Genomic DNA, 20,826 nt, shown 5'->3' with positions numbered 1-20,826 from the left:
TCTCCTCCAGCCTCATCACCCTACAAGCTATCTGTGCTCCTCTAATTCTGGCCTCTTGTCCATCCCCGATTTTAATCACTCCACCATTGTTGGCAATGCCTTCAGTTGCCTTGGCCCCAACCTCTGGAATTCCCTCCCGACACCTCTCCACCTCTCTTTCCTCCTGTAAGACACTTCTTAAAACCTACCTCTTTGACCAAGCTTTTGGTCATCTGATCTAATATCGCCTTACATGGCTTGGTCTCAGATTTGACTTTATAATGCTCCTGTGAAGCGCCTTCGAATGTTTTACTACTTTAAAAGCGTTATATAAATACAAGTAGTTGTTGTTGTATCAAACCCTTTTTTTTTCTTTGAGGAGAAAGAGACAGAGGAAGAGTGAGGCTGGCATTGGTAAATGGATTTTTACTCTGCATCCAACCCCTTTTTTTTTTACTCTGTATCTAACCCCGTACTGTACCTGTCCTGGGAGTGTTTGATAGGGACAGTGTAGAGGGAGCTTTACTCTGTATCTAGAAATGCTAGATGGTGATGGTATTGTTAATATCAAGACCATTGATTTGCAATGTGGGATCCAGTGATCTATGAATTTGAAGTATGGAATCCAATGATCAACTAGCATGTGATCCATGTGACCTATTTATTCACAGTATGTGGTCTAGTGATCTATTGATTCACAGCATGGGAATCCTGCGATCAATCAATTCACCAGGGGGTCCAATGATATCCTTACCCAGCACAGGATCAATGACCTGTTGACTCACAGCAGGGGATCCAGTAACCTATGGACTCATATCACAGGATCCAGTGACAGATTGACTTGCAGCAGGGTATCTAGTGACCAACTGATTTCCAACAGGAAATCCAGTGACCGATTGACTCACAGCACAGGATTTAGTGACCTCTTGTATTGAGTATGATTAAAGATATGTGCACTAACCTCTAACAGACTGTCCCCAACCAGGATGACTAGTAGTTGCTTCCCGCCTTCCTCTCGTATCAATGAGGCATTCTCCGATGCATACATACAGGTGAAATCAAACATGGCCACGTCAGGCTGGCCGTAATGATTCATGGCGAAGTCTAGACGTGGTAGCAGATGATTGGTGGAGAAACTGGCCGCCTCCGTCACATAGCGCAGCAGTGCTTCTTGATTCATGTTAGACCGGGAAAGCAGCTTCTCCGTGTCGGCGTAATCCTGCCATGAGAAAACAGGAAGATCATGCAGGATAGTCACCCAAGCCAGCTCAGAGCAGATGCATTCAAGTGAGAAGGACAGGAGTCCCTGTGACAATGGGACAATGCAGGAAAACGTCATCCAACTCCATGCTGACTACACCGGCACTGCAGTAAAACCTCATGTCATACTGACCAGACACTAAGGATAGAAACCTCTCACTTCTGCTATTAGCTTTGAGAATTTTTTTGCACCCTCTCTAATGCCTCTATATTCATAACATGGATACTAGATCTGTTCACAGTAGTCCAAGTGTAGTCTAACCTTGCATCAATACAGGTTTTACATAACTTCTCTGCTTTTCAATTCTATCCTTCTACAAATGAATCCCAGTGCCTTATTTGCAATTTTTATGGCCTTATTAACTTGCATCGTGACTTTTTATTTGTACTTCTATACCCGCAGATCTCTCTGTTCCTAAAGTCGCAGAATCATTATGCACAGGAGGAAGCCATTCTGCCCATTGAGTCCATGCTGGCTCTCTGTAGAGCAATCCAATCATTATCATTCCCCTGCTTTATCTCTGTTGCCATGCAAATTTGTTTCTCTCAAATGCCCATCCAGCTTCCTTTCCTCTACCACATTTAGAAACTTATTTTCCAAGGGGTATGTGGCCTTCTTATTCTTTCTATAAAAATGTCCTACCTCACAATTACCCATGTTGGATTTAATTTGCCAATTGTGCGCTCATTCTGCAAAGTTATTAATGTCTTTTTGTATTTTGTTGTAGCCTTCCTCAGTGTTAACTATACCCACAGTTTGGTCATAGAATCATAGGAAATAGAAGCAGGAGTAGGCCATTCAGCCTGTCAAGCCTGCTCCGCCACATTTCCCCACCATCCCCATATCCCTTGATGTCATTAGTATCCAGAAATCTATCCATTTCTGTCTTGAACATTTTCAGTGATTGAGCTTCCACAGCCCTCTTGGTTGAGAATTCCACAGATTCACCATCCTCTGAGTAAAGAAATTCCTCATCATCTCAGTCTTAAATGGCCTACCCCTTATTCTGAGACTGTGTCCCCTGGTTCTAGACTCACCAGCCAGAGGAAACATCCTATCCACACCTACCCTATCATGTCCTGTTAAAATGTTGTAAGTTTCAATGCAATCACCTCTCATTCTTCAAAACTAGCAAATACAGGCCCAGTCTCCACAATCTCTCTTCATAGGACAATCCCTCCATCCCAGGAATCAGTCTGGTGAACCTTCATTGCACTCCCTCTATGGCAAGTATATCCTTCCTTAGGTAAGGATGCCAAAACTGTGCACAATACTTCAGGTGTTCTCACCAAGGCTTTATACAATTGCAGCAAGACTTACTCCTGTACTCAAATCCTCTTGCAATGAAGGCCAACATACCATTCGCCACCCTAATTGCTTGCTGCACCTGCCTGCTAGCTTTTAATGGCTCATGAACGAGGACATCCAGGTCTCTTTGGACATCAACACTTCCCAACCTCTCACCATCTAAGAAATACTCTGCCTTCCTTTTTTTTCTACCAAAGTGGATCATTTCACACTTCATATTATATTCCATCTGCCATGTTCTTGCCCACTCACTTAGCCTGTCCAAATCCCCCTGAAGCCCCCTTGCATCCTCCTCACAAATTACATCCCCACATAGTTTTGTGTCATCAGCAAATTTGGAAATATTACATTTGGTCCCCACATCCAAATCATTTCGCCTGTATGCTTCCAGCTAGCTTGCATTCGTAATCTCTTTTTCCTTCCTTTATCAGTTTCTTGGTCCTCCTTTGTTGGGTTCTAAATTGCTGTCAATCCTCAGGCTTACCATTTTTTCTGGCGACTTTATAAGCCACTTCCTTTGACCTAATGCAATCTTTAACTTCTTTTGTTCGCCACAGTTGATTCACCTTTCCTGTTGGGTTTTTGTGTTTTAGAGGAATGTATATTTGTTGTAGACAATGTAATACTTCTTTAAATACAAGTTATTGCCTATCTACCATCAAATATTTCAATGTATTTTCCCAAACCATCATAGGCAACTTGCCCCTCATACCTTCATATTTTCCTTTGTTCAGATTTAAGACCCTTGTTTCAGAATGAACTTTATCTCTTTCAAACTTAATGTAAAATTCTATCATATTGTGGTCACTATTTCTTAATGACTCCTTTACAGCAAGGTTATTAATTAGCCCTTTCTCATTACATAATATTAAATCTAAAATAGTCCGATCCCCAGTTGGTTCTTCAACATACTGCTCCAGAAACCCAACTCGTACACACTCAGGAATTCATCCTCCACAGCATTAGTGCTAATCAGGTTTACCCAATCTATATGTAAATTGAAGTTGCCCGTTATTACTGTATTCCCCATGTTGCATGCAGCTCTAATGTTCTGATTTATATTGTGCCCAACATTACCACTACAGTTTGGTGGCCTATAAACAACTCCCAATGTTTGCTGCCCCTTTCTGTTTCTTAGCTCCGCCCAAACTGATTCTATATCGTGCTCCTTCAATCAAAGATCCTCTCTCACTAATGTATTGATCCCGTCCCTTATTAACAGCGATACCCCACCTCCTTTTCCCCTCCACCTATCCTTCCTAAATGACTAATATCCCTGGTCACCCCATGTACAGTATTGGTCTCCTTATTTAAGGAAGGATGTAAATGCAATGGAAGCAGTTCGGAGAAGGTTTACTAGACTAATAACTGTAATGTTGTCTTATGAGGAAAGGTTGGACAGGCTAGGCTTGATTCCACTGGAATTCAGAAGAGTAAAAGGCAACTTGATTGAAGCATATAAGATCCTGAGGGGTCTTGACAGAGTGAATGTGGAAAGGATGTTTCCTCTTGTGGGAGAATCTAGAACTAAGAGTCACTGTTTAAAAATAAGGGGTCGCCCATTTAAGACAGATGAGAATTTTTTTCTCTGAGGGTTGTGAGTCTTTGGAACTCTCTTCCTCAAAAGGTGGTGGAAGCTGAGTCCTTGAATATTTTTAAGGCAGAGGTAGATAGATTCTTGATAAGCAAGGGGGTGAAAGGTTATTGGGGGTAGGCAGGAATGTAGAGTTGAAGTCACAATCAGATCAGCCATGATCTTATTGAATGGTAGAGCAGACCCAAGGGGCCGAGTGGCCTACTCCTGCTCCTAATTTGTATGTATGTTCACCCTGTAACTATGTCTTCGTAATGGTAATTAAATCATACCTATTTACCTCTATTTGTGCCTTCATCTCACCCGCCTTCCAATATTGCTTACTACTTTTCTACTTCCTGGTACCCATTTTGCTTTCTTCCAATCTGAGTTTCCTCTTAGGTTCCCATCCCACTGCCAAGTTGGTTTAAACCCTCCCCAACAGCACTAACAAATCTCCCTGCAAGGATGTTAGCTCTGGTCCTGTTAAGGTGTAGCCCGTCCATCTTGTACAGGTCCCACCTTCTCCAGAAGCGGTCGCAATGCCTCAGAAATCTGATGCCCTCCCTCCTGCACCAATTCTCCAGCCACGTGTTTAATTGTTTAATCCTTCTATTCCTATGCTCACTAGCACATGGCACTGGGAGGAATCCTGAGATTACTGCTTATGAGGTCCTGCTTTTTAATTGCTTTCCTAACTCCCTAAACTCTGCTTTCAGGACTTCATCCCTTTTCTTACCTATGTAATTGGTACCAATGTGGACCAAGACCTCCAGCTGTGTGCCCTCCCCCAGAAGAATGTCCTGCAGCCGTTCTGTGACATCCTTGCCCCTGGCACCAGGAAGGCAACACACCATCCTGAAGTTACGTCTGCGGCCGCTGGAATGTCTGTCTGTTCTTCTAACTAACGAATTCCCCCATCACTACTGCCCTTCCACTCATCCTCAAAATGTGAAATTGTACTTCTGATTCTCCAGCCCAAATTGTTGATGTAAATTGATGTGGTCCCAGCACTGCTCCTTATGGAACATTACTTCCCTGTTTTGTCAATCTGAGTAACTACTCTTAATCCCTACTCTCTTTTGAAAGAAGCTTTATATCCATTCTGCTACTGGTCTTCTGACTCCTCGTGCTCTGACATTAGTCATGAGTCCACTATGTGGTTAGTTATTGAAGGCCTTCTGTAAATCCAAACATATTATGTCTACTTACATTATCCTTGTTACCCTCATCTGTTACTACTTCAAAGAATTCAATAAGGTTGGTCAAGCATGACCTTCCCTTTTGAGATTTGTGCTGGCAGCTCTGTTATATTCTCAAATTTTAGATCTCTTTCTTTCCTATCACTGATGTTAAGCTAACTGGTCGATAGTTCCCTGGATTCTATCTCCCTCTTTGAAATTTGCAATGCAATGAGATACAGGCTGGGATGTAATTGAAGGATTTGAGGAATTTATATGCAGAATAACAGACACCTGGGAGTGAGCTGTTGGTTGGAATCTAATCAAGAGGGTTGTGCGGGTTGTGCTGTGTTTAGCTTCCAGTGCCGCCACACGGAGGCTGAGGGTGTTGCTTTATTTACCTGTAAAATCACTCCCTTGTCCAGAAGGCTCTGCTTCTTGGCAGTCATGACAAAGTAGTGTGTGTCATCTTTGTAGTAAACAATGTTTTCTAAATCTACACCTGTCAGAAAATAACAGCAGCAAATTAAACATGGCACCAGCAGAACTAGTTAAACTGTTCAAATTCAACCACAAGCCCACTCCTCAGTCACACAAACCTAATCAATGAGACTGTGCCTCACAGCAAATCTCTCAGCCAGAACAACAGGACATCACGGGAGTCAAAGGCTCCTCTGATCAACACTCACTCACAGACCCATGTAAGTACAAGAATCACAGAGACAGCCTGATTGAGTGAGTGACTGAGCGGATACAGTTCAATGTGGGGAGCTGTGTGGATCTGAGAAATACAAATTGGAATATTTTCTTAATGGTGAGAAGCTAGGAGCTGTGGAGGAACAGAGAGGTTTAGGGGTCCAAGTACAGAAATCACTAAAAGCTAGTGATCAGGTGCAAAACTAATTTAAAAGGCTAATGGAATGTTGGTCTTTATCAGAATACAAACCGGTGGAAGTGATGTTAGTTATACAGAGCTCTGGTCAGACCCATCTGGCATACTGCATTCAGCTCTGGGCACTGCACCACAAGAAGGAAATATTGGCCTTATAGGGGTGCAGCGCAGATCCAGCAGTTATACTGAGAGTTAGAGGGTGAAATGATTAGGATGTAGTCCCTCGAGTATAGAAGATTAAAGGGTGATCCAATTCAGATATTTATAGTAATTCTGTGATTTCATAGGATAGATAGAGAGAAACTATTTCCTCTGGTGAAGGGAATCCAGGACATGGGGGCACAGTCTTAAAATTAGAGCTAGGCTGTTCAGGGGTAACGTCAGGAAGTGCTTCTTCACACAAAGGTAATGGAAATCTGGAACTCTGTCCCGCAACAGGCCATGGATGCTGAGGGTCAACTGGAGCTTTCAAGACTGAGATCAATTGAATGCAAACCTGTGGCTTCCCGCAGGTCCTGGAAAAACTTCTGGTTGAAGATGAAGGCGACGCCACTGATCTCCTGGGCCTGGGCCTCCTCACGTGTGTGCCGGTTGATGAAGTTGGCAGTGATAGCAATTGCCAGTTTCCCTCGGAACTCCTTCCTCCGAAATCCTTGAACAGAAACACAGTTACTTAGGAGCTGAGGCATCTGCTGCACTCAAGTCTTATTCACCGTTAGTAGCTTGGCAGGGGAATCGGCACCAGGATGTAGCATTAGAAAGGGGAAAAATGGTGCACAAAGGATTAGGAGAGCCAGATAGTCCAGAGTAAGAAATGGTCTGATATTATGTGGCATCAGGCTAAGAGATACAAAAGAGTCTAAGTTAATTACAGTGAATATATGTAAGCGCACAAAGCATGGTAAATAGTGTTGGTGAGCTGCAGGTGTAGATAGGGCTTTAAACCAAATAGAGGGTGGGAGAGGTCACGTGAGGGGAAATTTAAAAAGTTAACAAGAAAGGACAAGGTAATAGTGCAGGGCAGTGATACAAATAATGATAACCAGAGTGTGGCAGGAAGGGACAGAGCGTACAAACATAAGAGTGCACCTGAAAATAAGGTCAGATTAACGAAAAATGGTTAAAAGATAAAATTAAAGGCTCTTTATCTGAATGTACACATTTATAACAAGATGGATTAAATGATAGCACAAACAGAAATAAATGAGTATGATACGATAGCCATTACAGAGACGTGGTTGCAAGGTGACCAAGGCTGGGAACTGGATATTCAAGGGTATTTGACATTTTGAAATAATAGGAAGAAAGGAAAAGGTGGAGTAGCTCGTTATTAAAGCATGAGATCAGTACTGTAGTGAGAAATGATCTTTGCTCGAACGATCAAGATGTAGAATCAGTTTGGGTGGAGATAAGGAATAGCAAAGGTGGGAGTAGTCTATAGGCCTAACAGTAGCAACATTGTAGGACAAGGTATAAATCAAGAAATAATGTGGGCTCGTAAGAACAGTACTGCAATAATCATGGGTGACTTTAATCTTCATATAGATTGGACAAATCAAATTGGCAAAGGTAGCTTTGAGGACGAGTTCATAGGACTGAATTTTATCGGTCCTCTGAAATGGGTTTGAGGTGGGGGGCCCACAGCATTGCCTCCCAGTGCAATGCAATTTTATTGGGGCAGGTTAGACCGACCACAGCCTTCCCACCCAGAGGTCAATTGAAGTCCTTACTTATCTTGGATCTGGAGTCCAGCATTGAGCTTGTGTCCAAGACCTCTGCAGTACCGGCAGAAGCCACTGCTCCCGGTGGTGCTGCCGACACCACTGAGCTACCAGCCCTATGATTGGCCAGCAGCTCTTGGAGACAGGATCCCCATCTTTAAAGGGATGGGAATCCTGGTGCCAGCCTGTTTATTAGCCTGGCACCAAAGAATTGCTCCAGGGGGCGGGGGGGGGGGTGCTCCAGCTGGCCGAGGCAGGATTCTCCCCACCGTTTCGGCCAGGAGCCCCACTGTGGTCACAAAATACAGCCCACAGAGTGTATTTGGGACAGTTTCTTAGACCAATATATTCTGGAAACAACCAGGGAACAGGCTGTTTTAGACTTGGTAATGTCATGCTAGGCCCCCAACTGCCAAGAATGCGGAACATTATTTTTGTCATGAACATTGATTTTAAACTGTTACTGGAGTGAAGAAAGCACTTGTTAAACAGATCAGCCGTGGCTGGAAAAGACATTTGCATATTAATAGACAGTGCTTGGAAGGACAAAGGACCATTCCCTGACACATTCAACCCACAATGGACCTTGATCACCAGGTATTGTGTGTAAGAGGAGCATTCCAGAGACTGCTAAGGTGTTACAATCCAAGACGTGGTCAAACCAGTTAGTCATATGACTAACCTGCTAAGCAACCTGGTTTTTCTGAATTGTACAAACAGTTTGAACCGAGAGTGTCTGTTTGCTCCTGGACTGAGAAGATCTCTCCAGTCTGCTCCCATCTCTTTCTCACAAGCCTCTGAATCCACTGAAGACACATGAACCCCAAGAGAGAAAAGTCTCCTACAGCGAACTGGGCCCCAACAAAAAGCAAGATCTGCCTACAATCAAGGACTCTACAGTGAGCTCGAAGAACCATAACAAAAACTCTTCAGATATTGCCCTCAAACTTTTCCACTTTGTTTTTCTTCTGCTCATTTCTGTCTCTATTTGCATGTGTGTATCACAGATGCATGCTGGCGTGGGTACGTTGTGTATCCGTAGGCATCAACTGAATTAGAGTTTAAGTTCAAGTTTAATAAATTTCAACTTTTTTTCTTTAAACCTAAGAAAACCTATTTGTGCTGGTTTCTTTGCCTTATAATTGGAAAGCGGTGAACAAGGATTCACCACGCAGGTGCTAATAGTCCCAGCCGATTGAAAAACTGCAAATGTAACATCTCTGTTCAAGAAAGGAGGGAGACAGAAAGTAGGAAACTATTGGCCAGTTAGCCTTACATCTGTCACTGGGAAAATGCTGGAATCCACCATTAAGGAAGTAGTAGCAGGACATTTAGAAAATCATAATACAATCAGGCAGAGTCAACATGGTTTTATGAAAGGGAAATCATGTTTGACAAATTTATTAGAGTTCTCTGAGATTGTAAAGAGCAGGGTGGATAAAGGGGAACCAGTAGATCTAGTGTATTTGAATTTACAAAAAGCATTTGATAAGGTTCCGCATAAATAGTTATTGCACAAGTGTTGGGGGTAATATATTAGCATGGATAGAGGATTGGCTAACTAACAAAATAGAGAGTCAGGATAAATGGGTCATTTTCAGGTTGGCAAACTGTAACTAATGAGGAGCCACAGGGATCAGTGCTGGGGCCTCAACTATTTACAACCTATATTAATGACTTGGGTGAAGGGACGAAGTGTATTGTAACCAAATTTGCTGACAATACAAAGATAGGTGGGAAAGCAAGTTGGGAGGAGGGCACAGAGTCTGCAAAGGAATATAGATAGATTGAGTGAGTGGGCAAACATTTGGCAGACAGAGGATAATGTGGGAAAATGTGAGGTTATCCACTATGGTAGGAAGAATAGAAAAGCAAAATATTATTTAAATGGACACAAACTGCAGAATGCTGTGGTACAGAGGGACCTGAGTGTCCTCGTACATGAATCACCAAAGATGATACAGGCACAGCATGTAATTAGGAAGGCAAATGGAATGTTGGCCACTATTGCAAAGGGAATGGAGTACAAAAGTAGATAAATCTTGCTGCAACTGTACAGGGTGTTGGTGAGACTGCACCTAGAGTATTGTGTATAGTTTTGGTCTCCTTATTTATGGAGGGATAGACTTGCATTGGAAGCAGTTCCGAGAAGGTTCACTAGGTTGATTCCTGGGATGAAGGAGTTGTCTTATGAAGAAAGTTTGAGCAGCTTGGAGGTATACTCATTGGTGTTTCAAAGAATAAGAACAAGATTGAGGGGGTTTGACAGGGTAGGATGTTTCACCTTATGGGGGAATCTGGAACTAGGGGTCATAGTTTCAAAATCAGGGGAGCAATTTCATCTCTCAGAGGGTCGTGAATCTTTGGAATTTTCTATCGCAGAGAGCAGTGGAGGCTGGGTCATTGAATATATTCAAGACTGAGATACATTGAACTGTAGGGGAGTGAAGGGTTATGAAGAGCAGGCAGGAAAATGGAGTTGAGGCAAAGATTAGATCAGCCAGGATCTTACTGAATAGCAGAGCAGGCGGGAGGGGCTGAATGGCCTATTCCTGCTCCTATTTCTTCAGTTCTTATGTAAATAGCCACAAGGGAATATGACATCATGGGATAACAAAGACCTGGCTCGAAAAAGGGCAGGACTGGATACTAAATATCCCTGGATACAAGGTGCTCAGGAAAGAGAGGGGAGGAAGGAAAGGGGGAGGGGTGGCAGTATTGATTAATACTGGAGAGAGAGAATGTCCTAGAGGGGTCAAGGACAGAATCTATTTGGTGAGAGTTAAGAAACAGCAGATGTACTATTACACTTCTGGGTGTATTTTACAGGCCACCAACTAGTTGGAAAGATATAGAGGAGCAAATTTGAAAGAAAAGTAGAGAGATACAAGAATTATAGAGCAGTTATAATGGGGGACTTTAATTATTCTTATATGGATTGGGATAGTAATAGTGTAAAGGACAGAGAGGGGAAGAGTTTCTGAAGTGTGCTCGAGAATTTTCCACATCATTATGTTTCTAGTCCAATGAGGAAGGAGTCATTGCAGTGTTGAAAAGGGAGGATGTCCTTGAAGGGGCAAGGACAGAATCCATTTGGTTAGAGTTGAGGAATAAAACGGGTATGATCACACTACTAGGAGTATTCTGTAGGCCTCCAAATAGTGAGAGAGGGAGGAGCAAATCTGCAGGGAAATCAGAGATGCACAAGAACTATAGAGTGGTGATATTGGGGGACTTTAATTACCCAAATAATTCTAGAGTAAAGGGTAAGGAGGGGGATGAATTTCTGAAATGTGTTCAGGAGAACTTCCTTGATTAATAGGGTCTCAGCCCAGTGAAAGGAGGCATTGCTGGATCTGGTGCTAGGAAATGAGGTGGGCCAAATGGACCAAGTGTCTGTTGGGGAGCACTTGGATAAGAGTGATCATTGTATCATAAGGACAAAAATAAGGTAGAACGTCTAGATTGGAAGAGAGCTAATTTCAATGCAATGAGAAGGGATCTAGCCAGGGTAGAATGGAACCAAAGCCTGACGGGAAGAGCTGTATCAGAACAATGGGTTATCTTTAAGGAAGAGATGCTTCAGGTGCAGGCTAGGAACATTCCAACAAGGGTGAAAGGTAAGGGAACTGAGGACAAGGCTCCTTGAATGACAAGGAAGATAGAGGTTATGACAAAACAAAAAAAGAGGGTTTATGCTGCATGTCAGGTGATTTCTTCAAGTGAAAATCAGGCCATAAACAATAAGTTGAGAGGGGAGGTGAAGAGAACAATTAGACTGGCAAAGAGAGAATGTGAGAATAGAATGGCAGTCAATATAAAAGGGAACCCAAAAATCTTCTATCGGCATGTAAATAGTAAACGGGTAGTAAGAGATGAAGTGGAGCCTATTCAATGCAAAGAGGGTATTATGTACCTAGAGGCACATGGCAAGGCTAACATACTTAATGAGTACAGAAAGTGCCGGAAATAGTCAGCAGGCAGTGTTCACAGAAGAAATGAAATCTGACAAACTATCGATGGAAGTGGATGGAGTGGAGGCTATGGAAGGGAAAAAATTGAGAGGGGGGAGATACTAAAAAGGTTGACTATGCTTAGGACAGATAAGTCACATGGTCTGGATGGCTTGTATCCCAGGTTGCTAAAGGAAGTGAGGATGAATATAGCGGAAGGGCTTGCCATAATCTTCCAATCTTCCCTAGATATGGGAGAGGTGCCAAAGGATTGGAGAGTGGCAAATGTGACACCCTTATTCAAGAAAGGATATAAGAACAGTCCTAGCGAGTACAGGCCAGTTAGTTTAACATCAGTGGTGGGTAAGGTTTTAGAAACAATAATCAGGGGGAAAAAAATCAACATACAATTGGAGAGGTTTGAGTTAATTAAGTATAGACAGTATGGATTTGTAAAAGGCAGATCATGCTTGACTAATTTGACTAATTTCAATTTTGGAAAGAGTGAAAATAGATAAGTCCCCTGGGCCAGATGGGATTTATCCTAGGATTCTCTGGGAAGCCAGGGAGGAGATTGCAGAGCCGTTGTTGTTGATCTTTATGTTGTCATTGTCGACAGGAGTAGTGCCGGAAGACTGGAGGATAGCAAATGTTGTCCCCTTGTTCAAGAAGGGGAGTAGAGACAGCCCTGGTAATTATAGACCTGTGAACCTTACTTCGGTTGTGGGTAAAATGTTGGAAAAGGTTATAAGAGATAGGATTTATAATCATCTTGAAAAGAATAAGTTCATTTGCGCTGTAATGATCTATGTTCTATGTTCTATGATAGTCAGCACGGTTTTGTGAAAGGTAGGTCGTGCCTCACAAACCTTATTGAGTTTTTCGAGAAGGTGACCAAACAGGTGGATGAGGGTAAAGCCGTGGATGTGGTGTATATGGATTTCAGTAAGGCGTTTGATAAGGTTCCCCACGGTAGGCTATTGCAGAAAATACGGAAGTATGGGGTTGAAGGTGATTTAGAGCTTTTGGATCAGAAATTGGCTAGCTGAAAGAAGACAGAGGGTGGTGGTTGATGGCAAATGTTCATCCTGGAGTTTAGTTACTAGTGGTGTACCGCAAGGTTCTGTTTTGGGGCCACTGCTGTTTGTCATTTTTATAAATGACCTGGATGAGGGTGTAGAAGGGTGGGTTAGTAAATTTGCGGATGACACGAAGGTCGGTGGAGTTGTGGATAGTGTTGAAGGGTGTTGTAGGGTACAGAGGGACATAGATAGGCTGCAGAGCTGGGCTGAGAGATGGCAAATGGAGTTTAATGCGGAGAAGTGTGAGGTGATTCACTTTGGAAGGAGTAACAGGAATGCAGAGTACTGGGCTAATGGGAAGATTCTTGGTAGTGTTGATGAGCAGAGAGATCTTGGTGTCCAGGTACATAAATCCCTGAAAGTTGCTACCCAGGTTAATAGGGCTGTTAAGAAGGCATATGGTGTGTTAGCTTTTATTAGTAGGGGGATCGAGTTTCGGAGCCACGAGGTCATGATGCAGCTGTACAAAACTCTGGTGAGGCCGCACCTTGAGTATTGCGTGCAGTTCTGGTCACCGCATTATAGGAAGGATGTGGAAGCTTTGGAAAGGGTGCAGAGGAGATTTACTAGGATGTTGCCTGGTATGGAGGGAAGGTCTTACGAGGAAAGGCTGAGGGACTTGGGGTTGTTTTCATTAGAGAGAAGGAGGAGGAGAGGTGACTTAATAGAGACATACAAGATAATCAGAGGGTTAGATCGGGTGGATAGTGAGAGTCTTTTTCCTCGGATGATGATGGCAAACACGAGGGGATATAGCTTTAAGTTGAGGGGTGAAAGATATAGGACAGATGTCAGAGGTAGTTTCTTTACTCAGAGAGTAGTAGGGGCGTGGAACGCCCTGCCTGCAACAGTAGTAGACTCGCCAACTTTAAGGGCATTTAAGTGGTCATTGGATAGACATATGGATGAAAATGGAATAGTGTAGGTCAGATGGTCGGCGCAACATCGAGGGCCGAAGGGCCTGTACTGCGCTGTAATGTTCTAATTCTAATTCTAATTCTAATTCTAATTCTAATCTAATTGAATTTTTTGATGAAGTAACAGAGAAGGTTGATGAAGAGAATGCGGTGGATGTTGTTTATATGGATCTTAAGAAAGTATTTGATAAGGTGCCACATAAAAGGCTGGTTAACAAAATTGAGGCTCATGGAATAGGAGGGTCAGTGTCCAAATGGACAAAAAAGTGGCTTAAGGGCAGAGAACAGCAAGTCATGGTAAATGGTTGTTTATCAGACTGGAGGATGGTAGACCATTGCTTTTTTTGCTCTATATAAATGACTTGGATCTTGGAATACAGAGTAGAATTTTAAAATTTGCCGATGACACCAAACTTGGGTGTGGCAAACAGTGAGGATGATGCAAACCACCTGCAACATGACATGGAAACGCTAGCAGAATGGGCAGACAAATGGCAGATGAAATTTAATACAGAGAAGTGTGAGGTGATGAATTTTGGTAGAAGGAATGGGGTGAGGCAATATAGACTTAATAGCACAGTTCTAAAGAGTGCGCAGGAACAGAGGGATCTGGGGGTGCTTGTGCATCGATCTTTGAAGGTGGCAGGACATGTTGAGAGACTGGTTCGTAAAGCATATGGGATCTTGGGCTTCATAAATAGAGGTATTGAGTACAAAAACAGGGACGTTACGTTGAACCTTTATAAAGCTCTGATTAGGTCCCAAGTTCCCAACTAGAGTATTGCATCCAGTTCCGATCATCACGCTTTAGGAAGGATGTGAGGGTCCTTGAGAGGGTGCAGAGGAGATTTACCAGAATAGTTCCAGAGATGGGGGACTTTAGTTACAAGGTTAGGTTGGAAAAGTTGCCTTTTCCTCCTTGCAGCAAAGGAGATTGAGGGGAGATTTAATAGAAGTATAAAAGATTATGACAGGCATAAACAAGGAAAATCTTCCTATAAGTAATGGTGCAAGGACTAGGGGACACAAATTGAAGGTTTTGGGCAAGAGATGCAGGGGGAATGTGATAAAGAATTTTTTTACTCAGGTAATGACCTGGAACTCACTGCCCACAAGAGTGGTGGAAGCAGAGACAATCAATGATTTTGAAAGGAAACTGGATGATCACTTGAAGGAAATAGACTTGCAGGGCTACGGGGATCGAGCGGGGGAGTCGGACTGACTGAAAACCTCTGTGGAGAGCCAGCATGGACTCGATGGGCCAAATGACATCCTTCTATGCCATAAATGACTCTATGCCGGCTCTGGCCCTGGGGAATGAGGTGGGACAAGTGGTCAGTAGGGGAACGTTTAGGGAAGAATAATCATAGTATCATAAGGTTCAGGTTAGCTATTGAAAAGGACAAGGAGCAATCCAGAGTAAAAATAATTAATTGGGGGAGAGCCAACACCAATGGGGTGAAAACAAATTTTTTTAATTTGTTCATGGGATGTGAACATCACTGGCACAGCCTGCATTTATTGCCCATCCCTCATTGCCCTCGAAGGTGGTGATGAGCCACCTACAACTGAAGGTTGCTGGCCATTTCAGAGTCAACTACATTGGTGTGAATCCAAGGTCAAATGTAGGCCAGACTGGGTAAGGACTGCATATTTCCTCTCCTGAGGGACAGTAGTAAACAAGATGGGTTTTTATCACAATCCAATAGTTTCATTATCATTATTAATGAGACTGGCATTTTAATAGATTTATTAATTAATTGAACTTAGATTCCCTCAGCTGCCCTGGTGAGATCTGAACTCCTGTCTCCGGAGCATGAGTCTGGGCCTCTGGATTGCTAGTCCAGAAATATTACATCATGCTACCGTCCCCTCTGTTTATTTATTTATTTTATTTAGAGATACAGCACTGAAACAGGCCCTTCGGCCCACCGAGTCTGTGCCAACCAACAACCACCAATTTATACAGTAATCCCATATTCCCTATCACCTACCTACACTAGGAGCAATTTACAATGGCCAATTTACCTATCACCTGCAAGTCTTTGGCGGTGGGAGGAAACCGGAGCACCCGGTGAAAACCCACGCGGTCACAGGGAGAACTTGCAAACTCCGCACAGGCAGCACCCAGAATTGAACCCGGGTCGCTGGAGCTGTGAGGCTGCGGTGCTAACCACTGCGCCACTGTGTCATATTGGGAAGTGTGAAGACCCTAAACAATGGGAACCACTCTGAACTTATTGATGGAGATGGTATGTCTGCAGCTGTGTCCATCAGGGGTTTAAATTATTCATATGATTTCCCAGAACAAAGAGAAGATTTAAAGTTCAAGAATCTCTTGAGTGCTTACAGAGACAGAGTAAGAGAGGTGAGAGCCATAACACCGCAGCTGACTTGTTTAGTTGGGCAGTTGGAACCAGAAGAACCATTATTAACAATATTAATTATTCATATGGGTATCAGGAATCAAAGAGAAGATTTCGGAGTTAGAAATAATTAGTTTAAATTGCTATTGGGACATCCCATATGCACTACATTGCGATGGAGATAAATGTTGTCGGGAGATGTCTTTTGGGTTAGTTTTTTTGGGTGTTTGCAGACTCAATCAGTTGGCTTTTAGAAAGCTGTTGGACTCAGAAACAGAGAAGCTATGAGGATCCAGGGGTGTTTCTGTTTTGATACAGGCCTGTGCTCAAGCTGGGAAATACAGATTTGGGGGGGGAGTGGGGGTGTTCTCATACCTCGGAAGATAGTGGAGAAAATAAGGAATCAAAGCGAATTCCTAAGAGCTGTGGAACACTTTGGGTTAGTCCCGGGAGAAGTAAACAAACAACCAAGATCCTGTAAAGTATAGGGGACTCGGGGTAGAAGTAAAAGTCAAACGGGAGTGTTCTGTTAAGATTTAAAATTTTAAATATAAATGTCTCAAATTGTAGTGTTAAGTTAGTAGTGTTTTCCTTTATTTAATTTTTGTACAGTAAAGTTTTTGTTAAAAACATGAAATCCTGTGGCGTATTCTTTCAGAAAGAACTGGGAATTCGACTTTCTCTTTTCAAAAGTTAACGGTGCCTAACGGGATTGTAACAATCTACAAGGGAGTAAAGAGTTATGAAAGGGAGGCAGGAAAGTGGAGTTGAGGCCACAATCAGATCAGCCACGATATTACTGAATGGCAGAGCAGACTGAGGGACTGAATGGCCTACTCCTGCACCTGTTTCTTATGTTGTAATACACGCACATCCCATCACCCCTGCCCTTTGCATTCCGTTTACCTTCCAGTGTGTTCCTTCGGCCGTCTGCACCAATCACAACATCGAACTCAAACTGTGTCACTTTGTTGCTCGGAGGATTAATTTCTGCTTTCCAGCCGGAATCTGTAATCAGAAGCAGGTCCATCTATTGATAAAGAACATGAATGGCCTTTCTTCTTGCTGGCTAAATCATCCAAGGGCCCAACAATGATGCCAGTTCTCAGGACTGGGTTCACTAATGGCCTAGGCGAAATGCTGACTCAGGGTCACTTGTTGAAGCAACAACACTCATGCACGGGTATCACGGATCCTCATAATCTGCTCGACAGTCACTTTCCAGAGCGCTAACAGCTGTATTGTTATTGGAAAATGTTTGCCAGCAGAAGCCCCGGTGTGATTGGTGTCTTTCCCATTATCACATGTTAAGAGGAAAAATGTTAAAAATGGAGAAAATGCTAGAGTCCATTATAAAAGATGTAATAGCAGAGCACTTCGAAAAGAATGACAGGATCGGACAAAGTCAACATGAATTTACGAAAGGGAAATCATGCTTGGCAAATCTACTGGAATTTTTTGAGGATGTAACTAATAGAATAGATAAGGGACAACCAGTAGATGCGATGCATTTGGACTTTCAGAAGGCTTAGCGTGCAAAATTAAAGCACATGGGATTGGGGGTAAGGTACTGTCATGTATAGAGAACTGGTTGGCAGACAGGAAACAAAGCGTAGGAATAAACGGGTCTTTTTCAGAGTGGCAGGCAGTGACTAGTGGGGTACAGCAGGGATCAGTGCTAGGACCCCAGCTATTCACAATATATATTAATGATATAGATGAAGGAATTAAATGTAATATATCCAAGTTTGCGGACGACACAAAGCTGGGTGGGAGTGTGAGCTGTGAGGAGGATGCAGAGAAGCTCCAGTGTGATTTGGACAGGTTGAGTGAGTGGGCATATACATGGCAGATGCAGTATAATGTGGATAAATGTGAGGTTATCCACTTTGGTGGCAAAAACAGAAAGGCAGATTATTATCTGAACAGCGATATATTGAGAAAGGGGGAGGTGCAGCGAGACTTGGGTGTCCTTGTGCATCAGTCGCTGAAAGTAAGCAAGCAGGAACAGCAGGCAGTTAAGAAGGCAAATTGTACATTGGCCTTCACAGCGAGAGGATTTGAGTACAGGAGCAAGGATGTCTTGCTGCAATTATACAAGGCCTTGGTGAGACCACATCTGGAGTATTGTGTGCAGTTTTAGTCTCTTTATCTGAGGAAGGATGTTCTTGCTATGGAGGGAGTGCAATGAATGTTCACCAGACTGATTCCTGTGATGGCAGAACTGACGTATGAAGAGAGATTGGTTGGATTAGGCTTGTATTCGCTAGAGTTTAGAAGAATGAGAGGGGATCTCATAGAAACCTACACCATTCTAACAGGACTGGACAGACTAGATACAGGAAGGATGTTCCCGATGGTGGGGCAGTCCAGGACCAGGGGTCACAGTCTAAGGATAAGGGATAAGCCATTTAGGACTGAGATGAGGAGGGATTTCTTCACCCAGAGCGTGGTGAATCTGTGGAATTCTCTACCACAGAAAGCAGTTGAGGCCAAATCATTAAATAGATTCAAGAAAGAGTTAGATATAGTTCTTAGGGCTAAAGGAATCAAGGGATACAGGGAGAAAGCGGGAACAGGTTACTGAGTTTGGATGATCAGCCATTATTGTATTGAATGGTGCAGCAGGCTCGAAGGGCTGAATGGCCTAGTCCTGCTCCTATTTTCTATGTTTCTAAAAGATGTGTGGATCCCGGTTACAGTAAGAACAGTGGTTTCTCAGAACCACAAGACACCTTCTGATTAATGCGGGTTCCTATTTGAGATGTTATAAATATTTTAACATAAACTCACATAATCAAGGCACAGTTAATGAAATATGAATTGGATGATTAGATTAGATTAGATTAGAGATACAGCACTGAAACAGGCCCTTCGGCCCACCGAGTCTGTGCCGACCATCAACCACCCATTTATACTAATCCTACACTAATCTCATATTCCTACCAAACATCCCCACCTGCCCCTGTATTTCCCTACCACCTACCTATTCTAGTGACAATTTATAATGGCCAATTTACCTATCAACCTGCAAGTCTTTTGGCTTGTGGGAGGAAACCGGAGCACCCGGAGAAAACCCACGCAGACACAGGGAGAACTTGCAAACTCCACACAGGCAGTACCCAGAATCGAACCCGGGTCCCTGGAGCTGTGAGGCTGCGGTGCGAACCACTGCGCCACTGTGCCGCCCTAAATTAAATTTCTGCATTAAATTTCATCTGCCACTTGTCCGTTCATTCCACAGATGTGGGAATGTTAAGATAGAACATGAGATCATGCAGTGAAAACGACCAAACTATATCCATATTATAAAAAGAATGCAAGGAGTCATTTATTGTGCAAAGAAGAAGAGCCTCCAGTTCAAAAATGGGCAGAGGGATAACTACATGTACTCAGGTACAACCCACCCCCTCAGAACAACCTCCCTGTACTCAGGTACAACCCCCCCCCCTCAGAACAACCTCCCTGTACTCAGGTACAACCCCCCCCCCTCAGAACAACCTCCCTGTACTCAGGTACAACCCCCCCACCTCAGAACAACCTCCCTGTACTCAGGTACAACCCCCCCCCCCTCAGAACAACCTCCCTGTACTCAGGTACAACCCCCCCCCAGAACAACCTCCCTGTACTCAGGTACAACCCCCCCACCTCAGAACAACCTCCCTGTACTCAGGTACAACCCCCCCCACCTCAGAACAACCTCCCTGTACTCAGGTACAAACCCCCCCCCCACAGAACAACCTCCCTGTACTCAGGTACAACCCCCCCCAGAACAACCTCCCTGTACTCAGGTACAACCCCCCCTCAGAACAACCTCCCTGTACTCAGGTACAACCCCCCCCCCCCCACAGAACAACCTCCCTGTACTCAGGTACAACCCCCCCCCCCCTCAGAACAACCTCCCTGTACTCAGGTACAACCCCCCCCCTCAGAACAAGATCCCTGTACTCAGGTACAACCCCCCCCTCAGAACAAGATCCCTGTACTCAGGTACAACCCCCCCCCCCCAGAACAACCTCCCTGTACTCAGGTACAACCCCCCCCCCACAGAACAACCTCCCTGTACTCAGGTACAACCCCCCCCCCCCCCAGAACAAACTCCCTGTACTCAGGTACAACCCCCCCCCCCCCCAGAACAAACTCCCTGTACTCAGGTACAACCCCCCCCCCCAGAACAAACTCCCTGTACTCAGGTACAACCCCCCCCCCTCAGAACAACCTCCCTGTACTCAGGCACAACCCCCCCCCCCCCGAACAACCTCCCTGTACTCAGGTACAACCCCCCCCCCCCCTCAGAACAACCTCCCTGTACTCAGGTACAACCCCCCCCCCTCAGAACAACCTCCCTGTACTCAGGCACAACCCCCCCCCCCCCGAACAACCTCCCTGTACTCAGGTACAACCCCCCCCCCTCAGAACAACCTCCCTGTACTCAGGTACAACCCCCCCCCCCCCGAACAACCTCCCTGTACTCAGGTACAACCCCCCCCCCCCCCCGAACAACCTCCCTGTACTCAGGTACAACCCCCCCCCCTCAGAACAACCTCCCTGTACTCAGGTACAACCCCCCCCCTCAGAACAACCTCCCTGTAC

General features: G+C 44.1%; 1 protein-coding gene across 6 annotated transcripts in view; it reads right to left on the bottom strand.

The window, feature by feature from the left end:
- The window catches only part of LOC137379759 (protein-methionine sulfoxide oxidase mical3a-like), a 1,360,716-nt gene that overhangs the window by 651,128 nt on the left and 688,762 nt on the right, over positions 1-20,826 (bottom strand). For all 6 annotated transcript variants that reach the window (XM_068051091.1, XM_068051094.1, XM_068051095.1 and 3 more), the window contains exons 5-8: positions 17,140-17,241; positions 6,691-6,846; positions 5,704-5,804; positions 941-1,198 (exon numbers count right to left, since the gene is read on the bottom strand). In XM_068051091.1, the coding sequence (XP_067907192.1) occupies positions 941-1,198; positions 5,704-5,804; positions 6,691-6,846; positions 17,140-17,241 (617 nt within the window). The remainder of the gene's footprint in view (positions 1-940; positions 1,199-5,703; positions 5,805-6,690; positions 6,847-17,139; positions 17,242-20,826) is intronic.

This window comes from Heterodontus francisci, chromosome 18 (genome assembly GCF_036365525.1).
Source record: "Heterodontus francisci isolate sHetFra1 chromosome 18, sHetFra1.hap1, whole genome shotgun sequence".
Taxonomy (NCBI): domain Eukaryota; kingdom Metazoa; phylum Chordata; class Chondrichthyes; order Heterodontiformes; family Heterodontidae; genus Heterodontus; species Heterodontus francisci.
Note: the sequence above shows the minus strand (reverse complement) of the source record. Positions and strands in the feature narration are given on the sequence as shown.